General features: G+C 50.3%; 2 protein-coding genes across 3 annotated transcripts; one reads left to right on the top strand and one right to left on the bottom strand.

Annotated features, from left to right (window-relative positions):
* Positions 1 to 1,110: 1,110 nt before the first annotated feature.
* ssrp1a (structure specific recognition protein 1a) lies at positions 1,111 to 11,094 on the bottom strand. Its single transcript, XM_084696371.1, has 18 exons — positions 10,939 to 11,094; positions 10,237 to 10,317; positions 9,836 to 10,021; positions 7,877 to 7,982; positions 7,599 to 7,792; positions 7,140 to 7,240; positions 6,829 to 6,958; positions 6,481 to 6,584; positions 6,141 to 6,269; positions 5,648 to 5,869; positions 5,262 to 5,334; positions 4,116 to 4,248; positions 3,925 to 3,967; positions 3,679 to 3,802; positions 3,359 to 3,526; positions 3,061 to 3,158; positions 2,728 to 2,929; positions 1,111 to 1,677 (listed from the first exon to the last, which is right to left on the bottom strand). The coding sequence occupies exons 2-18, from the start codon at positions 10,288 to 10,290 to the stop codon at positions 1,612 to 1,614; spliced, it is 2,133 nt and encodes a 710-aa protein (XP_084552497.1). The 5' UTR covers positions 10,291 to 10,317; positions 10,939 to 11,094; the 3' UTR covers positions 1,111 to 1,611.
* A 1,324-nt stretch (positions 11,095 to 12,418) lies between these two features.
* On the top strand, positions 12,419 to 22,453 carry clcf1 (cardiotrophin-like cytokine factor 1). 2 transcript variants are annotated; one of them, XM_084699156.1, is made up of 3 exons: positions 12,419 to 12,778; positions 19,686 to 19,837; positions 20,701 to 22,453. In XM_084699156.1, exons 1-3 carry the CDS (start codon positions 12,766 to 12,768, stop codon positions 22,126 to 22,128), a joined length of 1,593 nt encoding a protein of 530 aa, XP_084555282.1. In that variant the 5' UTR covers positions 12,419 to 12,765; the 3' UTR covers positions 22,129 to 22,453. The 2 variants fall into 2 exon arrangements, with proteins under 2 accessions (XP_084555282.1, XP_084555283.1); XM_084699157.1 differs by lacking the exon at positions 12,419 to 12,778 and adding an exon at positions 19,282 to 19,578.
* Positions 22,454 to 22,898: the final 445 nt, after the last annotated feature.

The following is a 22,898-nucleotide window of genomic DNA, read 5'->3' as shown; positions in this document are numbered from 1 at the left end:
AGTACATGCAGTGTTTGTGTTTTGCCTGTGTAGGAGGCGAGTGGGAATGATGGAACAATGATAGTTTCCCTAATGAGATTACATCTTTTGTGGGAGGAGAAACCACAGCACAAATGATGCAGGAAACACTCAAACAGCCTCTGCATTAGCAAGAACACACAGCCCCCCCCCCCCCCCACTCTGGATGGCAGTCTCAGAGGGGAGAAGGTAGGATGTCAAAAGGGAACATTGGGAAGAAGAGAATGGGATTTCTGGACAGTGACACGAGTTTGAGAGAGAGCGAGACTACAACCTAAGCAGATGAATCCCTCTGGGCTGGAACCACACTGCCATACTGAATATCTGGCTTTTAAAAACCGACCTTTATTTTTCTAATACAACTCCATTTACTAACCACTTCAGCCTCCTCTCAATCCTCATATCTCAAACTCGTTATCCCTGGCCCACCCCATCACTCTCCAATTTGGAGGCCTGCACCCTAACCCAGAACCCACTGTATCAACCGCTGGCTGGTTAAATGGAGTCTATGACCACTAAAGGCAAACTGAATCAAAGTGCTAAAAGCTTCTTTGGTTCAAATCTATATCTAGCAGTGCTCCGAGCCGCGGGGGAACGGATGTGCTGGCAAGTTGAACTTCCTGCGAGTCAGGAAGTTTCCAGTCAGAAGCGCCGTGGAGATCAGAAGCCCCTCTTCACCTGCTGTCCTCTCCCCACAGGACCACAGACGCGGGACCACAGACGCGGGACCACAAACACGGGACCACACAGGACCGCAGACACGGGACCACACAGGACCGCAGACACGGGACCACAGACGCGGGACCACAGACGCGGGACCACAGCAGGCTTCTTGACGTCTACTGTGCTCTTTATGGACATTGACAATGTGGGGAATAACCCACCCCCAGGTCGTGAACCACCATCTCCTCAATATGGATTTTTCTTCCCCATCCATCACCATCCACTTAGCATTCATCACTCCATTTTTGTGTCCGCCTGCTCTGCTACTCTGACACCACAGCAGCTCGTGTGTCTCATCCCCAGGGACGGTCACAGAGAGGGTGAGACTAAAGAGTCAATTAGGGCAATCAAGAAGAACATGGTGATACATTTGACTACAAAAGGTTTATATTTATTTAGCCTCAAAACATGAACAAAATGCACTAAACTGCAGTTGTGACATTTCAACAAAGGAAAACGGTTTTATTAGACTTGGCCGTCTCCCTCGGGTTATTGGACTACGGTTTTCCCTCCACAAAGACAATGGGAAATGTAGTACATCGTATGTTGGAAAATGTTTCTGGTTTCTACAGGGCGAATATAAGTGTTTGATGTGTAAGTCTCTGCTTCCATCTTGTGCACTCCAACGAAAGGGCAAAAGATACCAAAGGAAAAATAAAACAAAGTATTAAAAAAGAAAAAAAATCTTCCGTTTGTCACTCTAGCCAGGAGTATTGTCTGTCTGCGAGTGTTGGTGTGGGACATGAGGAGAGGAAGTGAAACTGGTAGGTTGGTCCGTTTGACTGAGAGTGAGAGAGCGAGAGAGAGAGAGAGAGAGAGTGAGTGTGTGTGTGTGTAATGCCCAGATCAGCAGGTAGAATCTCCCCGTCCTCAGTCCGAGTCCTGGTCTGAGCTGGGGGGCGTGGACAACACCTCCTCTTCCTCTTCCTCAGACTCCTGACACACACAAGAACAGTAGAAAAAGCGTTAATAATATGAAGGCTGGAAAGAAGGGGATCTGGAAAGAGTCATATTGAGTAAATGGTCACAGACAAAGAGAGGGAGAGAGACCTGGAGAGGAGGGAGAGAGACCTGGAGAGGAGGGAGAGAGACCTGGAGAGGAGGGAGAGAGACCTGGAGAGGAGAGAGAGAGACCTGGAGAGGAGGGAGAGAGACCTGGAGAGGAGGGAGAGAGACCTGGAGAGGAGGGAGAGAGACCTGGAGAGGAGGGAGACCTGGAGAGGAGGGAGAGAGACCTGGAGAGGAGAGAGAGAGACCTGGAGAGGAGGGAGAGAGACCTGGAGAGGAGGGAGACCTGGAGAGGAGGGAGAGAGACCTGGAGAGGAGAGAGAGAGACCTGGAGAGGAGAGAGAGAGACCTGGAGAGGAGGGAGAGAGACCTGGAGAGGAGGGAGACCTGGAGAGGAGGGAGAGAGACCTGGAGAGGAGAGAGAGAGACCTGGAGAGGAGAGAGAGAGACCTGGAGAGGAGGGAGAGAGACCTGGAGAGGAGAGAGAGAGACCTGGAGAGGAGGGAGAGAGACCTGGAGAGGAGGGAGAGAGACCTGGAGAGGAGGGAGAGAGACCTGGAGAGGAGGGAGAGAGACCTGGAGAGGAGGGAGACCTGGAGAGGAGGGAGAGAGACCTGGAGAGGAGGGAGAGAGACCTGGAGAGGAGGGAGAGAGACCTGGAGAGGAGGGAGACCTGGAGAGGAGGGAGAGAGACCTGGAGAGGAGAGAGAGAGACCTGGAGAGGAGAGAGAGAGACCTGGAGAGGAGGGAGAGAGACCTGGAGAGGAGAGAGAGAGACCTGGAGAGGAGAGAGAGAGACCTGGAGAGGAGGGAGAGAGACCTGGAGAGGAGAGAGAGAGACCTGGAGAGGAGGGAGAGAGACCTGGAGAGGAGAGAGAGAGACCTGGAGAGGAGAGAGAGAGACCTGGAGAGGAGAGAGAGAGACCTGGAGAGGAGAGAGAGAGACCTGGAGAGGAGGGAGAGCGAGGGACAGACTACCTTGCTCTTGCTCTTGGCCTTGCTCTTGCTCTTGGCCTTGGCCTTCTTGCGGCCAGAGTCGGACTCGGAGGAGCTCTCCTCGCTGGAGATGAACTCGCGGCTCTTGAAGCTGTCGTTGCCGCCTCCTCGCTCCTTCTCCTTGTCCCCGCCGGCCGGCTTCCTCTTCTTGTCCTCCTTCTTGGCTCCCTTCTTCTTGCTGTCCCTGAAGGACACGGCAGGGGAGGGGGAAAGGGCTGTGAGTCTGGCCCCGTTTGTGGTGGCTGTAATGGGAATGCCTGAAGAGGGCTGGGCTGTCGTGTGTGTACAGGATGTAAAGTGTGTGTGTGTGCTTACTTCTTGGCAGGAGCCGAGGACGCCCCACCGCTCTCTCTGTACTCCTTCATGGCTTTCTCATACTGCTTCTTAGCCTCCTCTGCCTTGCCATCCCACTCCTGAGACAAGCAGTTGTCCATTACAAAAGAGCATCACAATAATAACAACAACACAAATAATAATAATAATAATAACAACAACAACATGATCGTGCCTGCAAAATATATATTTTTTTTAAACTAAAATAAAAAAACTGAGCATTTTCCAGATCTTTCTGAGGGAAGCTGGTCGTGGTCCCAGCAGAGAAGGGAGCCCTCACCTCCTTCTTGTCCTTGGTGATCTGCTTCCACATCTCTCCGGCCTTCTTGGAGATCTCTGTGATGGAGATGCCGGGGTGGTCCGCCTTGATGCGCTCGCGGCTCGAGTTCAGCCACAGCATGTAGGCGCTCATCGGCCTCTTGGGGGCGCCGGCGTCTTTCTGCTTCTTCTGCAGGGAGGAGGGGGGAACAGATACACAAGCATGCAGGTTTAACCGGAGGCCGACCTGAACGTTTATTTTCCCCCCCGGACGACAAAATTGGAGAGGGAAATAGCTTTTCAGTGCTCAGTGTCCCCCGACTGCCCTTTCCTCCTCCTCACCTCCTTGCGAGGTTTCCTCGCCTTCTTCTCCTTCACCACCTTGGGCTTCTTGGCCTCCTTCTTCCTCCCCTCGTCGTCGCTGTCCCCTCCGCTGCTCTCGCTCTCGGACGCGTTGCTGTCGTACCTGTCGGAGGGGGGGGGGGGGAGGAAGAGAGAAGGACGTAAGACAAGAGACCCAGCGAGGACAGACATGTTTTTTTAAGAGAGACGGAGAGAAAGAGACATGATAAGTCGAAAACGACTCACTCCTCAGCGACATCACTCTCCTCTCCAGGGTTGAACGACTCGTCTGCAGACAAAAGAGAGAGAGAGAGAGAGAGAGAGAGAATGACAAATTGATCGGTTGGAAAAATCCCACGCCTGTCCTGTCGGATGTGTCCCACAGTACGGCCCCCTTTCAAAAGCGCCACGGCTGTCTGATTGGCCCCGCCACTCACCGGTCTCGCCGTCCGATTCGTCGCTGTCGTCGCCCTCCTCCCTGATCTTCCCCTCGGCCTTCATCCTCTCCAGGTAGGCGTCGTGCTGGTCGTCGTCCGAGTCGCTGTACTCGTTGCTCTTGCCCTTGATGCCCTGCGAACCGGGAACGGCGCACGTCAAAACTACAGTTCCCAGAGTGCACCGGCAGAGAGTGAGAAAGAGAGTCCATCTGACAACCAAGACACCCAAGCCTGCACCACAGAGAGCTGACAGAGCCTGTGAGACCATGCATTCTGGCTGAGGGGGAAGCCCACGACCCCCCCCCCCACTCTCACCAGCACTGGTCCAACACTCGTCCACGGCTCCTCCCCCGGCCTCGCCTCCCTTCAGACCAAGTCACCGTGTGCGTCACCGAATCGTAATCACGTGAACACTGCGACGCCCCTGATTGGGAAACCATGGAAGGACGGCGAGAAGGAGGGAGCCATAGAGGAGTGTTGGAGCGCAGCCCCTCCCCACCCCCCAAACCAGGAGCAAACGGAGGGCAGCATCATTTGTCCTCGCTAGCCGGCTCCGGTGACCTGCGGTTACCGCGGCGGCGACAGCAGAAAGGTGGCGTTGACAGGACTGGGGGAGGGGGGGAGGTTTGTTTGTATTGCCGGATGGCGTTGTGGGAGAAAACCTGGGGTTGGGTGTGTGTTGGGCCTTGGACACGACTTTCAGTGTTAACCACCGCAGAGCCTCGGGCAGTACATTAGTCAAGACAATGCAAACAAATGCACGTGTACACACACACACGCGCACACAGGTCATTCGTTGGTCATTTAAATCAATCATGGCAATCAACAGCAATACCCTTGGATTATAGCACTCACCACCCAACCAAGACCCCCCCCCCCCCCCACCCCCACCCCCACCCCACACCATGCAAGCGTTAATCACACCAAACCAACAGTCATGTGGGTGATCAGTCCGGAGCGACAGTAACCATACCGACCTTTTTCTTCAGGGGTAAACCGACAGACACACAGAGACAGGGTGAGACAACCGTGAGTATTACATCCAGCGCTGTCCGGCCCTCATGAACTTGAGCTCCCTTCACACACACACACACACACACACACACACACACACACACACACACACAGCTGTCTGAACCCCCTCACCTCTTTGAAGCCTCGGTTCTTGATATTGAGCTTCTTGGCGTTGACAAAGTCAAAGAGCTTGCCATACTCTTCTCTGAGAGAGAGAGGGGGAGAGAAAGACAAGTTACGGGCTAAAGAGATGTGTGCAAGTGTGCACTCGCAAATTTGCATGCATGCATGCATACTCGCGTGCGTGTGCGCGTAAAGGAGTGTGTGTGCAAGTATGTGTGTGTAAGTATGTCTGTATGTCTATATGGGGACACATTTTGGAATGATTGTATGCCTGTACATGTGTGTGAAAGTATCTCTCAATGTGTGCGTGTGTGTGTGTGTGTGTGTGTGTGTGTGTGTAAGCATGCCTGTACATGCGTGTGTACAGGAGCGTGTGCCCTCCCCCCCGGCCCCACCTCTCGATGCTGCTGAAGGTGTACTGGTTGCCCTGCTTGGTCTCGATCTCAAAGTCGAAGGAGCGCGTGGTGGTGGTGCCGCGGGCGAAGTTCACACAGGAGATCTCCTCGAAGCGCAGGTGCACGGGGGGCTTGTGCACGTAGATGAAGCCCCTCTCCAGGGGGTAGAGCAGGCCCGACGACGCCTTGTAGGAGCAGGTGATGCACTGAGCCCCCGAGTGGCTGGAGAGAGAGAGAGACAGAGAGAGACAGAGACAGAGAGAGAGAGAGAGAGAGACAGAGACAGAGAGAGAGACAGAGAGAGACAGAGACAGAGAGAGAGACAGAGACAGAGAGAGAGAGAGAGAGACAGAGACAGAGAGAGAGACAGAGAGACAGAGAGAGAGAGATGAGATTTTCACCGATCTTGTGTGGGGGTGAGCTCTTACACACACACACACAAGAAAGTATATTGCCTGTGTGTGTGTGTGTGTGCGCGCGCGCGTGTCCTCACCCCTGGAAGTTTCCGGGCACGGTGATCTTCCTGTTGACCAGGGCCTTCATGACCCTGCTGACCATCTCATAGAGGGAGCCAGACATGTTCTTACTGAGCTTGCCCTCATACTTCCTCTCCACATCCTCCCTGAGAGACCGGGGGGGGGGGAGAGGGAGGAGGTAGGGCGGGGGGAAGCAATGAGAGAGGTGTCATATGGAGGGGGGGGGGGGAGGAAGAGAGAGTAAAGACAGGAGAACAGGAAAGAGGCTCGTGAGGACACTTCCCCGTGAGGAACACACGTCAACATGTTCACGTCCTAGACAAAGGTGGAGCTGCTCTCGTTTAGCGCTCCACTCACTCGCTCATGTTGAGGGTGAGGCTGATGTCTTCCTCCTTGGAGAAGAGGAGGATGAGGAAATGGTATCGGGTCTGGCCCTGCTTGATGGGGGGATCCAGACTGATCTGGAGAGAGAAAAAGAGAGACAGAGACAGAGAGAGCGAGTTTGTACAGTGTTACCGAGTCACAACTTGTTCAAACGCTCTCATCCAGTAAGTACAGGGACATTCCCCCCGAGGCAAGTAGGGTGAAGTGCCTTGCCCAAGGACACAACGTCATTTGGCACAGCCGAGAATTGAACCGGCAACCTTCTGATTACGAGACCGACTCCCCAACCGCTCAGCCATCTGACCCCCCCCCCACACTCACCACGAAGAACATCTGCCTCTGGTCCTTGTGAGGCAGCAGGAAGAGGCGGAGCACGGTGGTGTAGGGGATCTTGTAGTCAAACGTCTTGCCGTGGAGGTGGAGGAACGTGGGATAGATTCGGATATCATACCTGGAGAGAGGGGAGAGAGAGAGAGAGAGAGAGACCATGAGTGCATGGAGGAGGATAACAGAACAGTCTCTACTGAACTCCTGTGAGGAGAGCTTGCAGGTTGAAAGACCTCCCTCCCGGGGTCGTCGCGACTTGACCTCTTAGCTGTGAGTGCGTGAAGAGTACAGGATCGACCACGTACCTTCCTCTGGGCGTGAGACACTGCAGCTCTTTGAAGACGCACACGGCGTCGCCCGTGGCCTGGATAACGTCAGCCTTGGAGCGCACGTTGTCTGCAAACGCCTGGGCAGACACGCAAACACACGTGTTCACATTTCTCTCTAGTACAAACACACACACACTTCAAATCCTATTGGTCAACATGGGGTGATGTTGGATCCGTAACGACTGATTACGGAGTCAGGCCCCCGACAGTAAAAGGTCGTCCAATCAGAACGTGCGCGTCTTTGACAGTGATACATACAGCAGTTGCTCCATCTAGCGCTCGTTAACATCCATCCAACAACACCCTTACTTGTCCATCAATAAAGGCTCTTATCATCCCGCGGGTTCAACGGCTCCACAGTCCTTATCTGTCCCTCTGTACCCAACTAAAAGTAGGCTTTTCGGCTGAGGCTACTGTGGTGGCTCCTGCTCTCACCTCCACAGGGTCCTGGCCCTCGTCGCCGGTGCCCGGCGGCACGTAGAAGCGGACCTCCATGAGCGAGACCTCGGCGTCGTCGTTCTGGTGGAACTCCAGGGTCACCTCGTTCTTGCTGGTGGCACACTGGGACACGCTGGAGAGGGGGATCTCAAACACCGAGCTGTCGTTCACGTCGAACGACAACAATGGTCCTGGAGAGAGAGAGGGGGGGGGAGACTTAGCCAACAAAGGGAGAAGGGGGGAGTGACCAAAGTGTGTGTGTGTGGTTGGGTTACCTGTGAACTTGGCAGTGCCCCAGTTCCAGCCCTTGACGCACATGTCCTTCTCTGACAACTCCACCTTGTAGTTGGTCTTGAAGAACTCAGAGATCTTCTCAAAGTCCTGCAGGGCCAGGGGGATGAGAGAGAGGTACAGACATAGAGACAGAGAGAGAGACAGAGAGAGAGAGAGAGAGAGAGAGAGAGAGAGAGAGAGAGAGAGAGAGAGAGAGAGAGAGAGAGAGAGAGAGGTACAGACAGAGAGACACACAGAGAGAGACAACAGAGAGAGACGCAGAGAGAGATCGACAGTGAGGGAGGACAACACAGATGGAAAGGACAAAAGAAACCAAAAGAAAGATGTACCTTGGTAAGAGAAAATCATAAGCCCACCACAACTAAAAACACCCGTCACCCTCCTCCCTCTCCTGCCTCTCCCTCCCTCTGTCTCGATGAAGGTCAAACTCATCAGCGCTCAATTATGCCCCCGCCCAGCGCTCGGCCCCCTGGGATACTGGAGGTGAATGTAATCCGTCCGCTTGCTCTCCCTGTGCCGCTTACAATCAGCCTGTTTATTTATCCTGCAGGCCCGATTAGAGCTGGAGAGCACACACACACGCTCTCACAAACACACACGCTCTGTCACACACACAATCACTTCCACATGTGTGTAAAGGGGATTGTGTGTGTGTGAGAAGAGTGTGGAAAAGAGGTTATGCACCTGGAAATCTGCCTGTCTGTTAGGTCATGAGATTTAGAGCCTCTCTCTGTGTGTGTGTGTGTGTGTGTGTGTGTGTGTGTGTGTGTGTGTGTGTGTGTGTGTGAGAGAAAGAGGCATGTGACGATGTGAACACAGGCCAACATGTTCAATAAGGACACATCTGGGCCTGTTTTGTATGGAAGGAAGAAGGCCTCACGGTGTGCGAGCTGCTGTTTCTCACCGGGTTCAGATCCTTCAGAATGGACGGCAGTAAAACGGCCCAGTGTGTGTGGATGCTTCCTGCCATCCTCACTGGGAGCATCTCCTCACCTCATTACTGTTCTGCCTGAACCATACAGCTTACCTCACACACACCTGCTACAGACCCCCCTTCTCTCTCACACACACACACCTTCCCCCAAATGATGCTCGCTATCCAACAGCCCCTCCCTTCCCTCAGTCCTTCCGCCAGCTCGCTTACAGCCAGAACCCCCAGCCCCTTCAAATCTCCCACCGGGAACCCCGACACACCCGCCGTTGGTGCTGCAAACCACGAGCTATTTTGACTCGACTCGCTCACCCGCGGCGGGTCTCCGATGACTCCTTAAACCAGTGCCCTACATTGAGGCCAGCAGCGTGCCTGTGCCCTGCACCGTGGCCTCAGTGTGTGCACATAGCTGGCAGTCCTGCACCATGACACGAGTGGAAGAGGTGACCACATAGGCCAACATGCATGAGCGGCGCTGGCAGAGACCATGAGTGTTTCATGTCGTAACACGGCTGGCGTAACGGGGGGGGGGGGGGGGGGCGACGACTATAGAGAGTGAGCACATCAAAGACCCCCCCCCCTCTTAGTGAAGTGGGGGTAAATTCCTCACCAGAGACAGTGTGTAGACAGTGGACTATAAACAATGACATCAGCAGCGCCACTCTCTCCTCTCTCCCCCTCGCCCAGATCCATCTCCCAAAAATACACTGATTGGCCTCTGGGGAGCGATGACGGAGCTGGCACTGAACACACACGCGGGTCGCTGGCGTGTGTGTGTGTGTGTGTGTTCCGCGCACACAATCCGACACTCGAGCGTTTTTAGACAGGAAACGATGAGTTTCACCATACCCAATCACAGCAGCGTGCATTCCCTGAACAGGCTTCCAAGGTCAACAAACATCCCCTCTCTATCTGTCAACAAACATCCCCCTCTCTATCTCCCCCCCCCCCACACACACACACACACACACACACACGCACACACACGCACACACACGCACACACTCACCGTGTCCCTGAAGCCGTCGTATTTGTAGATGTGTCCGGTGCTGGTGACCAGCTTGATGCCGTGCCCCAGACACACGCGCCTCCACTGGGCCTGACTGAGCTCCAGGGCAGGGATGTTGTCCACCTTCCCTGTCTTGCTGCTCTTGTACACCACGTTCTGCTTACTGAAGCGCAGACGGCCATCGTTCTGCAGGACACACACTGGAGTTAATACAGTCTAGTACTGGACATTCTTTCGGAGAGAAGATAAATGAATCTAGGTTTGAGCAGGTCAGCTATGGAATGAAGTGTGCATTCCTAAGTCGAATCAGCTGTCCCTTAGTTACAGGGTGAATCTAAAATATGGTAACAAAGGTCGGAAGTGGAGTTTAGTATATGTTTAAAACATCCTTGTTGACCGACCCAGGATCCCTTCATCTCCTGGTAGATGTCGTTGAACTCCAGCGTGTCTCCCATTATTGCCCCGCACGAAATGATGCTCTACTGTGAAAATAAATGTGTAAATCACGATCAGTAACAAATAACAAAGCAGACAGCTAAACAAGCCAATTTAACATAAACATGTCAACATTATCTGTAACTCTCTAATACTATAAGTTACTGTACGTAACATCAGTAAATTACTTTAAGTTTAATGGCTGAACCCGGCTAGCTTTCCAACAACCCAATTAAGTCAACTATGCTAAGGCTTGCTGACGGACTACCAAGTAAGTGAAAACTGAACACAGTGCAGTTGTGCATGTTGTTGCAGCTGGTTAGCACACTAACATGTAGGCTACACACACTTAAATGCCCATTACATATTCACTTTTGATTTGTTTAGCCTCCTGATTTTAGTGCTTGATGGCTTGCAACCTACTACCTGCTCTGGTTTGTCTATTGTGTTGTGAAGTCCCAGGTCAGTGTGTGAACGACTGACTTAGCAAGCTTGCTAGCAACACACATTCACTTCCATGACTAGCAAGATCAAGTATACAAATCAGTAATATGACATTTCTCTGCTCTCGCACATTACTTTTCTTTTTTGACTTGTGTGGTTATGTTTTTGCAATTTCATAGCTGTAATATAATTCGTAATTATATCAAAATTCGGGAAAATCTTACTGTCAATGTGGTCAGATCTCTTCGTCTGTTTCCCGCGTGTAGCATCGGGGCTAAAGGGAATGGCTCCGGAAGCAATTTCTGATGGTTTTAAATTGCTTCCGTTCAGATGTTGAGAAGCTACATCATGGAACTTGATGCTTCACACGGCTTGCCAGGTGTTATATATTTCGTTCGTGTTTGTGGCAGTGTTATGTCTCTGTTTTGACTTATTTTCAAGTAGTAATGTAGAACATACGTAAATGAAAAATACGTCTTCAGGGCTGCCAACTCTCACGCATTGGCCGTGAGACAGGCATTTCAACCAGTTCACACGCTCTCACGCCACACCTTGTATTTCTCACGCTGAGACGGCAACTTCAACCGAGTAAAATTTTGGTTGGCCCCACCAAATCTCACTCCAAGGTTTTTTGAAAAGTTGGCAGCCCTGCGTCTTCTGCTAATAAACTCCACAATATTACAGAATGTAATGTAATTTCTCCCTATCACCACTAAGAGGCGCACGTCGCATCCTGTCAAAACGACATCATTATCATAGTCAAGACAAATTATTCTAGCATAGGATCCAGAGGGGAATTGCCTCTCCGTGCCCATAACTTTTTATTTACATTTCTTCATTAAACTTTGTGTTCAAGGTTAAGTATTCCTACATGAATTACTAAGTATTTACTGGTCACAGAGGTAAATTAAACTATCAAAATCTATCAGTATAACAACAAATACATGTTTGGATTCATTACTATTCTCCTTTTTCATTTACATCGTCTACCCCCCCCCCCCCCCCATACACACACACACTCTATCCCCCAAACACACATGCTCTCATACACATCTAACACTATAATGGCACACAGTGAGTGACAGGTGGAGGTGAGAGAACTATATCTCTCTAATCTTACAGTCAATAAAACTAATACCAAAGGAATGAACAGAACATGAAAGAAAAAGCGAGGAGTGGAGCAAGTAAACATTTGCTGCATAGCCACGGCTAACCCTCCCTCTGGCCAACTCACAGACGCACACAAACACACACGCACCTGAAAACAGTGGCCACACACATGGCACACAAAGCATTACCGATTTTACAGCTCATATTCAAACAAGTTTATATTCATGGACCCACACCTCAAACGCTGTTTGTTTTGATTTGTGATTAGATAAGTCAATGTAGGCCTATACATAAATGTGCCCTCAAAATTCCAGACAAAGCATCAAACGAAACTAATTGATAGGCCCTATCTGAGATTACCTACTGCGGACAGAAGAATTAACAAAGAGATGGAAATAAGTTGTGACAAGTCTCGTGGTTCACCGGCTCTGTCAAGTTTAGCCGATGCGTCAACTCGGTGAATCACCAGGAGGATAACGGAACGGAAGAAAGGAGGAGAGGGATGGGAGGGGGGAAGGAGGGGTGAAAGAAACTTTCTCCCTCCGTACAAAAGCCTCCGCCGTCAGTCAGTCTGTCACACAGAGACCACACGCCCGTCAAGTTATCGGAACGTCAACGTCATACCAGACGGGTTTTTTGTGAGGTCCTCTTAACAAGGAGACACCAGCTGAACTCGCAGTCAAATTTGTGTTTTTTTTGTGAACTGTCAGATGAGAAAATGTGTTCAAAATAACTATTTCAGTGGACATAGGAGACAGATTCTCTGTCAACGGTAGTTTTTAGTAAATCTCCTCCAGAAGAAAGTTTGAGCAAAAAGTTCAGTGAAACTTCTTGCCTACATAAACTGGACGAATAGCCTTCACATCTTTGCATTATTTGGTCAGTTGTTTCTGGATAAAGTTTTTACCATTTTCGCTGAACGGATTGCGACGAAATTAAGCATGTTTTGTGAAGGTAAGATCATTCGACAACCGTAAAGTAAAATCTTTTTTTCAAAGGTATTATCAATATTAGTTTTGTTTAATAATTATGCAAATTATTGTGGTTGTTTTATTATTACTTTGTATGTGGTTAGGTTAACAAGTGTTTTATTTGCTTTTCATTTCGATGCTACACGCTATAGGCTATACATTTACGAAATGATGTAGGCTGACCAACAATATTTATGGTATTGTTTCCTTTCTCAAAAAAACTACTTCATAAGGTGTTATCTTTAGCAAATGTATTATCTGGATATACAATAAAAAATTAGTATTCATAATGACTTGGGTAGATACATATTCACATGAATTATTTGCAACCAGCACTGACCAGACATTTTTATTTGACAAGGATTCGAATAGAAACCACCAATACCTAGAAACTGTTGTTAGATATTGAACATGGATTGTCTCTAAATTCAATCAATTAGATAATAGTTAATTTGATGATTTAACGATACAATAAAATAACTGCATACAAATGCATAAATTCCACACAATAAACGATCAAATTTAAGTAGCCTATAGGCATAGTTCAGACGTCATTAACTGGAAGGTCAAGAAAGTGTACTTGTCTGTTGCTATTCGTCACAAACTTAGAATAAATATATTTTGTACATAAAAGTGCACTGAAATACTTGTACTGTACATATATACAGTATATATATATATATATATATATATATATATATATATATATGTGTGGTGTGTATGTGTGTGTGTGTGTGTGTGTGTGTACAGGTTTTCATTCATTGTAAAAAATGGCTGAGGTTGATGGGGTCAGAGGCAGCTAAAGCCCTTGTCTAGTTAGCTGTCACTGATATGAGAAAGTACATGATTCACTTTAGTCAGGGTGTGAGAACACACACACACACACGCCTCCTGGGACTACTGGTGCGGCTGCTTGTTCTTGTCTGTGAATAGGGGAAAGGAGGGTTGAGCATTGTACAACGAAGGGATGTGTTAAGCATAAAAACAAAAGAAGCAAACCAAGAGGTTTTCTCTCCCTATCTCTTTCACAACATCCATTCTGATTATCTACCCCTTTTTGTCAGTCAACCTTCCCTTCCATCCTTAATCTGGGTCTTAATTCTCTTTCTCCCTCAGGTGATTCTACATTTGGGTGTCCCTCACACCCACTTTCAAGCATATGAATTCATAATTCAAAGCTACTTATGTATCTTCAAAAGGTGGAAAAAGAAATACTTAGAAAAAGAAAACGTTGCACATTTGAAACCCCAAACTTAAATACACAGAACATTCAAGGTATAATCAAAGCACCTCTCTCTCTCTCTCTCTCTCTCTCTCTCTCTCTCTCTCTCTCTCTCTCTCTCTCTCTCTCTCTCTCACACACACACACACAGAAACACACACACACACAGACAGACAGACACACATAAATACACACACCATGTCATGGCTGTGGGGGATGAATTAGTGTCGGTGTGTTTTAGATAACAGTGTTTGTGCTTGTGTGGAAGGCCTGTCCTGTCAAACATTAGACCCCATCCCTCCCAGTCTGAGGGTTCTGACCCTACAGACCGGTCCTGCTTTCTGGAGTTTGAAAGATGAAAAGGAGAAATTACAAATGAAAAAAGAAGTAAAGATAGATGCACAAATGAGAAAGATGAAGTTGACCCTACAGACCCCAGGTTTGCTCAGCTTCCATTTAGAGAGAGAGAGAGAGAGAGAGAGAGAGAGAGAGAGAGAGAGAGAAAGATAGTGAGAGAAAGATAGTGAGAGAAAGGGAAAGAGAGCGGTACGGAAGGTAGTGGCAACTAAAACAAGATAGAGATTCAGTAGGATGGACATAAAAAGAGAGGAATTGAGTAAGAAACGAGAGAAAGTGGTGGTTCAGGGTTAATGCAGTGCAGATTCCCGATCGACAGGAGTTAGCAGCACCCAGAGGGAAAGAGAGAGAGCGAAAGAACGGGGGAGAGGGGGAATGATATAAAATGAGTTGGTCACGCTTTGAACAGTTACACATGCTGTTTACATTTTTCCCAAATTAACATGGCCCCTCGCTTCACCAAACTCTCCCTCACCGTCTCTCTCTCTCCCCAACTCTCCCCTTCTCCCTCCCTCTCTTTAAACCAACTCCCTTTGCTCCCTCTCCCTCCTTCCTTCCTCCCCCCATCCCCCTTTAGTGTCTCCCCTCCTCGACTCTCCCTTCTCCTCTCCCTCTCTTCTCTCATTTTCTAAAGCAGAGACAGACCGAAGGATTTGAATGAAAGTCTCATGTATGTTTTTTCGGGATATTTATTTTTTAAGAGTAAGCCCAGGCTGGAGGGTGGGTGAAAGGGTGTGTGTGTGTGTGTGTGTAGGGGGGGGGGGGGGGGGGGTTAAATTGGAAACCGAAGTCAAAGAAAGAAAGTCAAAGGGAAGGAGGCGGATGGAGAGAAAGAGGACTGCTAATTGGGAAAAGGAAGGTAATTAGGAGACGAGGAAAATTAGGAGTCAGAATTTCAAAAGTTTAAAGAGTGAGAGTGAGAGTGAGAGTGAGAGTGAGAGAGAGAGAGAGAGAGAGAGAGAGAGAGAGAGAGTAACCTTGGTTGGGAACCATGAAACAGAGATGGTGGTACAAAAAAGGTAATCAACAGAAAAAAAGGGGAAATCTAAATTTGACATTTATAAAGCGCTGTTTATATACTGGATATTATATGTCAGTTTTCTTCTTTTTTTTCTTCTCTTTTTTTCTCAGATTGTTTCTGGCAAAGTGTTAAATGGTGTCCATCTCATGCCCAGTAGATCCATCTGAATTTCAGAAAGAAGCATTAATCTCCAGGGAGAATAGGTGGAGGGAGTGCGCGCGCATGCATGCTGGTGTGCTCTGTTCCTTGCTGTGTGCATGTGTGTAGTGTGCGTGTCGTGTGTGTCTGCATGTGTTGGTGGACGCATGTTTGTGCGCGTGCACGTGCGTGCTCCATGCTCCTTGATCCATGCGTGTGCACGCCAGTGTGTGTGTGTGTTGTGTGTTTGTCCGTGTGTGTGTTGAGTTAGGGAAGGAATGCACGTTTGATTGAGTACAGACTGCACATAAATCTCCACTCTAACTGTACACAGGCTCACAACATCGACCCTGACCCCAGCCCCCCGCCCCCCTCCCCCCTGCGGCCTCAACGCATGTTACTGTCCACACTGTTAGTGTACCAGCATGTGTGTGCGTGCGCGTGACGGCGTATTCATGTGCATGGATCTGGGCGCACATGTATGCAAAGCATTTGACAATGCTAAACAGAAGAGAACATAAATCCCAGTGGTATCAGAATGGATTCGAGCAGAGCCACGTTTGGCTCCGACAGAACCTTGAGCACATTCGGCTGGAGATGGCTCAGAAGGTTCCGGTCAGGCTCCGCGGTGGACCCGAGTTTTGGGCTCGCTCCTCTACTGCCATGTCTGTTATGCGTTAGCCAGATGACAACAAACACATTTAGTCAGTCAGACAGACAGAGGGACAGCCTTCCATCCTGGAATCGGACTAGATCAGTGAGGGGAAGTCTGGGAGCATTTTTGACCCAAACTCTCATTGCCCCGACGCTAAACATTAAACGGCGACGCTCCAACTTCAGTTCTGACCTCAGAGTGTTAACCGTCCCCTCCCAGTCCGATCTTCAGACCTATCCCTGCCGCACAGCTACCAGCCAGAAGACTGGTAACCGTTACATCTGCACCAGCAATCCACCGATAGATCAGTCAAACCTGATTTAGCAAACGGACTACAAAGACGTGTGCGTGTTTACGCACGCACAGGGACACACACACACACACAAAAAGGCCCTCCCGCACACACGCAGGTCATGGTCGAACGTTGTTGGAAGCCCTGTTTTGCAGTAACTCAAGCCTCCCCGAGCAGTGTTTCAGGCTGGTCTGGAGAGTGTGTTCCTGCTGAGGTACTCAGGTCCACTTCGCCCACAGAGAGTTTAGCCCTGGAAGACCACCTGGTTCCATACTGTATCGGCGCTGAATCAGAAAAGGCCAGTCGAGAACCAAAACAGGTTTAGCGTCCTTTTTTGTAGATAGGTACTTCCAGCTGAGGTGTGTCAGAGGTCTTGGTGGGACCATGTGGGGGGCAGGGTGAGTAACGGAACCCCCAAAGTTTGAATTCTGCTCTCTCATGGGAGGTCCTCAAACTATTTGGAGGGATCTAGTACCCCCCCCCCCCCATTCACCCCCACACCCACCCCCACACACACAGACAGACACACAATTCGCAGACTGCACATGTTTATAAATGACCGTTTTTAGCCCAAAACAAACATCCCCCTTTCGTCCTAAACCTTAGATGTTAAGCTTCGCGTTGTGTTTGATCTCCTTCACGGACGCTTCGATGCTCCCCTCCCACGTGTCTGCTAACAGCCTGGGTCACGTCCAGTAAAAGCCCAGGACGGGAGAGGACCCATTAGCTGGCAGTGTGGGCTGAGCTGGTGTTCAGCCCTGCCTGCTGCTGCTGCTGCTGCTGCTGCTGCTGCTGCTGGAGGAGATGTTGACTTTTGGACATCCTGGCATGTTGGGTGAGCACCGCTGAGGACGGTGTCTGCAGAAACCACTCTGAGGTGTTTAAGAGCTTCCACTTAAGTCTATTCTTCCCCTGGGCTTTGATGGAGGGCCAGAGGAGAGAGAGAAAGAGGGAGAGAGAGGGGGGGGAGAGACAGAGAGAGAGAGGTAGAGAGGTAGAGAGGGAGAGAGGGAGAGAGAGAGAGAGAGAGAGAGAGAGAGAGAGAGAGAGAGAGAGAGAGAGAGAGAAATTAAGAGAGTGGGTACAAGATAAAAGAAAGAGGGGGAAAAGGCATGAAAGAGTAAGAGAAAGGGCAAAAGAGAGAAAAGGGGAGGGGGCAAACTAAAGAGAAAGAGAGCCGGTGAGAGACACAGAAAGCAAAAGGTAGGGCGAGAGAAAGAGAGTGCTAATCGGGGTTAATACGCTTCTGTTATTTCAGCCTGGGGCGAAAAAGAGATCAAACTGTTCAGGTGGAGAAAGGGGAGAGGAGGAGTCAGGGGGAAGAGGGGAGGGGGAGGAAGGGGAGGAAGGGGAGGAAGGGGAATCGAACAACCTGTGTGCTTCATACAGGGACTGAAAGGGAGAGAATGGAGGGAGACACAGCGAAAATTTGAGTGAAAGAGACAGGGTCTGAAGAGTTACTTGAGTGGTGGAAGAGACAGAGAAAAATGAATTGGATGAAAGAGAGAGGAGCATGTGAGCGGAGGGGAGGATGAGTGTGTGTGTGTGCGCGTGCGAATGTGTGTGTGTTAACTCTCAGGGTCACATAATGTACAGAACACATTTTACACCTGTTGAACAGCAGTATGTTTTGGACACATAATTACACTGAAGAATCATAGCCGTCTGTCTGCCTGTCAGGATGACAGAGAGCATTTTAAAAGGAAGGCTGGAACATGAAGGAGAAGGAAAAGGAGAGTGAGATGGAGGTGAGAATGGAAGGTACTAATGGAGCGCAGAAGTAAGAGTGAAGAAGTGTGTGTCCGTGTGTGTGTGCGTGTATGTTTGTGTGTGTGTGTGTGAGGCACTGTGGGACAGAGAAGTGGACAGATGCTGGGCTCTCTCTTCCATTTACTCGGTGTGAGGCCAGACAAGAGGGGCTTAAAAGGGTGAACATGTTAGCCCCCTGCTCACCTACACACACACATTAAGAGACTTACACACACACTCAGCCATTCACACCCTCAACCACACACTCGACACACACAGAGAGACCAAACCCAAATTCCAAATACACCGATACTGCACACTAATGTATACATTTGCAATCCTTTTACAAACCCAATTGTACACACGTGGAGACAAACACACACTCACACTCAAGTATAAACACTTAGACAAACACTCACATGGACCCAAACACGAGCAACTTGTTAGAAGTAAGCAGTGGTCAATTCAATGGCATGCGCACGCCACCACATGCACAAACATACAACACATGGATGTTTATGATTATAAGGCAAACCATGTCTCTATTACTATGGATTGTGTCTCTGAGTGTGTGTATGAACCACTTGTGTGGGTCTCTGTGTGTGTGCGTGTGTGTGCGTGTGCGCGTGTGTGCGTGTGCGTGTGTGTGTGTGTGTGAGAGACAGAGAGAGAGAGAGAGAGAGAGAGAGAGAGAGAGAGAGAGAGAGAGAGAGAGAGAGAGAGAGAGAGAGAGAGAGAGAGAGAGAGAGAGAGAGAGAGAGAGAGAGAGAGAGAGGATGCTAGACAATGAGATCGTTTGTCCAATGTGTGAAGTTTTATTTGAGCCCAGAGAACACACAGCCAGAACCTCTACATTTAGACTTGAAAGGGAAAAAGCTTTATTGGCAGCCTTAGATTTCTCTGATTGGCCCATTTATAAACAGACAAGGCCATCGCCATAGAGACAAAGAAATAAACCAGAATGTAGGGAACATTTTTGTTGAACATTGCGACGTTGCTCTTTTTGACACTTTGGACGCTATGGTAACTATATGTGTTAGATACAATTATTTTTGTTTAACTCTTTGGGGAAATGTTCGATTTAGCCCACTCCACATACACACACACACACACACACTCTCAACCTAACCTTCCACAGATAGCTTAGATAACATCACAAGGAGAGGAGTTTTTGCTATCGGGACTGCGTAATCTCATAGTTGTCAACACTGGGTAGCAGTTGGATGAGGGTTCCTTCGAAATATACAACACCCCAATTCCCTCCCAGGATTTCTCAGTTAAACTGCAAGTAAAATTTCCTGGAAAAAATTTAGCAGTAAACATCCCATCCAAACAATGAATGTTTCCAGGTACACCACACAGCAAATGGATACCACAGTTATGCTGTAATCGCCACAGAAAAACAACCTAGAAATCCATTGATAGAGTCACTCTTATTTCCCTGTCTGCTTCACAGTCCAGCTCACGCTGCTACTGGCTGTCACCATGGTGTCCCCCCATGTCCTGGACCCCTCCCTGGGCTTGACCAATGAGAGGACTTCCATTGAGAGGACGTACGAGCTGACCAAGTACCTGGAGCACCAGCTGAAAGAGATCAAGGACACTTATGTAAGTTCTGCTTCACTGGAAAGCTGACATTGGCATTACCAACCCGTGTTATCACCGTCGACCTCAGTCGCAATATGATCATGCTCGTCAGTCGGCGAAAGCAGAAATAATACAAGTCTTCTTCCAGAAACAGGGTCGGTCAGGGTCAGACTCCCTCTTTAGGTGGATACAGGGCACCAGTGTTTAACAGCTTCCTTCTCTGTGGTCGTATCTGAGAGCTTTAGCACATGGGTTTGAATGGACACGCTTGAACCCGTTTTTAACCTGTTATTCTGCTCTCCATAGATGTGACCCTGTATGGCTCTGTGTGTGTTGAAGAGTGACAGTGCTTTGGGAGCTTTGAGACATTTCCAACTGGGAGTTTCAGTTTTCTGGCTGACAAGTGCTTGATTCGAACTTTAGGTTTTGAACAAGCCTTTTATGGGTCTACTCGGTTTTGCACCGCATTAGGCTGAAACCCAATCAAACTGTCGTACGGGCTAGGATTTCCGGGTAAACAAACCACATTTGATTGTGTATGTTTGATTAAACTTTTACCCCCTTTTTCCCCCTCTCTCATCTCTTTCCCTTCACCCTTTCCCTCACTACCCTTCTCTCTCTTCTTTCTCCTTTCTGATTTCTGTCATCCCCTCTGCCTTACCCCATATCCCCTCTTCTCTTTTTCCTCTTCTCCTCTTTTCTTTTTTCTTCTCTTTTCTTCTCTTGTCTCTCCTTTTCTTCTCTTCTCTTCTCCTCCTCTCCTTCTCTCCTCTCCTCTCCTCTACTCTCTCCTGTCCTCCTTCTCCTCTCTCCTCTCCTCTCCTCCTCTCTCCTCCTCTCTCTCCTCTCTCCTCTCTCCCCTCTCCTCTCCTCTCCTCCCTCAGCTCTCCTACCTGGGCCCCCCCTTCAGCGACCCAGACTTCTCCCCTCCAAGGCCCAACAGCACGGCCCTGTCCCTGCCCAGCGCTGCCACCCGTCTGGAGCTATGGCGGGGTCTGGAGAACCGGGCGCGCCTGGCCCAGAACCAGAGGGCCTACTCTGTCCTGCTGGGGGCCGTGAGGGAGCTGGCCCGCTCCACCCTGTGCCCCTACCTCCAGACCTCCCTTCTGCACTTCTCCACCGGCCTGGACGGCCTGCTGGGCTCCATCTCAGGCCTGATGAGTACCCTCGGCTATGCCCTGCCCCCTCCCTCCTCCTCGTCCCCCTCCTCCTCCTCCTCCTCCACCACATCCTCCTCGTCCGTCGCCGGGGCGGGGGCCGGGGCGCAGTACCCCCGCAGGGACGCAGGGGGCGACCGAGAGCACAGGCCCGCTCCCCTCATGACGCAGAGTCTGTATAAGACGCGGGGCGGGACGGGAGGCGGGGAGGGGGGGACGAGTCTGGGGAGTCGTCACCAAGGCGACCCGAGGGGCGTTGGGGCGAGGGTGGTCCGGGGGGAGAGGGAGGAGAGCGGAAGGAGGGATTCGACAGAGAGAAAGAAAGAGAGGGAGAGGGACCGAGAGAGAGGCCGGGAAGGGAGGAGGGCGGAGGTGTCTGGTGGTAGAAGCGCTGGATCGGCGCAGGAGGAGAGAGGGGAGAGAGGGAGGAGAGGGAGGAAGAGAGAGTCAGAGAGTTGGGAAGGGGTGAGTGAGGAGGAAGAGGAGTCGGAGAGAGAGAGAGGAACGGAGAGATGGGGGAGGAGGAGAAAGCTGCTGAGCGTGTCAGAGGACGGGGAAATGACTGAGAAATCGCTTCTACTAGAGTCTGAACCCAGATTCGCAGTCACCTTTCCGGAAGCTTCCAGCTTCACTCAGCAGCCTCCGATAGACAACAACCAAAACGACAACAACAACAATAACAAGAACCTCTACAGCTACAACCTCAACTTCAACCCCCAGTACCCCACGGCGGCTAAAGAGAGGGATGCAGAGAGACCAGCGGAAGACAGGAGCCCCTCCCCTCTGTCCTCCTCCTCCTCCTTCCCATCCCTCCATCCCCAGCGCCGGTCCGCCCGCTCCCTCTTCTCCCCCACACTCCACCCTCCCCTCTCCCTCTTCTACCCGTTTGGGAGCGGCGGGGAGGGCCACACCCTGCTCTCGGAGCCTGTGCCCCTGTCCCTCCGGCGGGGGGGGGGCCCGGCACTGCTGCCCCCCCCGCCCATGACCCCTCTCCTGGCCTCGCTCTCCTCGTCCTCGCCCCTGCTGTCGGTGAGGCCGGCGCTCAACGACTTCTCCAGGAAGGTGGAGGGCTTCTGGGTGCTGCGGGAGCTGCAGAGCTGGCTGTGGCGCTCGGCCAAGGATTTCAACCGCCTCAAGAAGAGGCTCCGGGTTTGATCTGCCCAGAAACTGGACACACGCACACACAGAGCTCATTGCATCACACACACACCGGCGGGACATGGACATCAGGACATGCCCTGGGAGACTTCCACTCGTATATTCCCTCTGTGGCCTGACAAAGGAGACACTGTGGTGCACCCTGGGATTGAGACAGCCAGGCCAGGCGGGCTGCCACCGGCATGACGCAGCGGCTGCATGACCAGGCACGGAAGCCGTTCAACTGGACTTTGAGGCGGGACGACTGTGACAGGCCACTGTGTTCCAACAGTGAGCTGAGTCAGAAGAATGGAGGGAACAGTGAATCAGCAAAACACTCATCTTCCTCGTGGGGGGGGGTGGGGGTGGGGGGAGGGGGTGGGGGGGAGTGCTGGGGGCAGGTTATGAATGAAGATGAGACAAAAGAGGAGAGGAAGAGGGGGAAATGGCAGGAAGGACAGAAGACTGAGAGAGAGAGTAGGAGAATGGCGAGGGTGACGAGCAGGGTGTGAGTCAGGAGTGAGCGCACACTTACAGGAAGGCCACCAACATGCCATCGTCTGGGGATACACACACACACACACATACACACACACACACACACAACAAAGATCAGCTCTGACAATAATATGAACCCTTTTTACTTTATAAAAGCACAAACTTTGCCAAATACAGCATAGTCATTAATCTGCTCATTTTATAGCAGATCTGGGAGCTGTGACTTTGGGTCCTGGATTTTAGACAGGAAAATGGAACTATATAAAAATATATATAAATCTGTAATATTT

This window comes from Hypomesus nipponensis, chromosome 1, assembly GCF_054491055.1.
Source record: "Hypomesus nipponensis isolate SF chromosome 1, ASM5449105v1, whole genome shotgun sequence".
Classification (NCBI taxonomy): domain Eukaryota; kingdom Metazoa; phylum Chordata; class Actinopteri; order Osmeriformes; family Osmeridae; genus Hypomesus; species Hypomesus nipponensis.
The sequence above is the reverse complement of the archived record's forward strand: the minus strand, read 5'-3'. Positions and strand labels throughout refer to the sequence as shown.

What these genes read in the sequence shown, in the direction of transcription:
- ssrp1a (XM_084696371.1), bottom strand. Translation starts at nt 10,290, where the DNA reads ATGGGAGACACGCTGGAGTTCAACGACATCTACCAGGAGATGAAGGGA. An exon ending in TCACCAAGGACAAGAAGGAG is followed by an intron (nt 3,159 to 3,358) that starts GTGAGGGCTCCC and finishes TGCTTGTCTCAG; the next exon opens with GAGTGGGATGGCAAGGCAGA. An exon ending in TCCTCGGCTCCTGCCAAGAA is followed by an intron (nt 2,930 to 3,060) that starts GTAAGCACACAC and finishes CGTGTCCTTCAG; the next exon opens with GGACAGCAAGAAGAAGGGAG.
- clcf1 (XM_084699156.1), top strand. An exon ending in AAGAGATCAAGGACACTTAT is followed by an intron (nt 19,838 to 20,700) that starts GTAAGTTCTGCT and finishes CTCCTCCCTCAG; the next exon opens with CTCTCCTACCTGGGCCCCCC.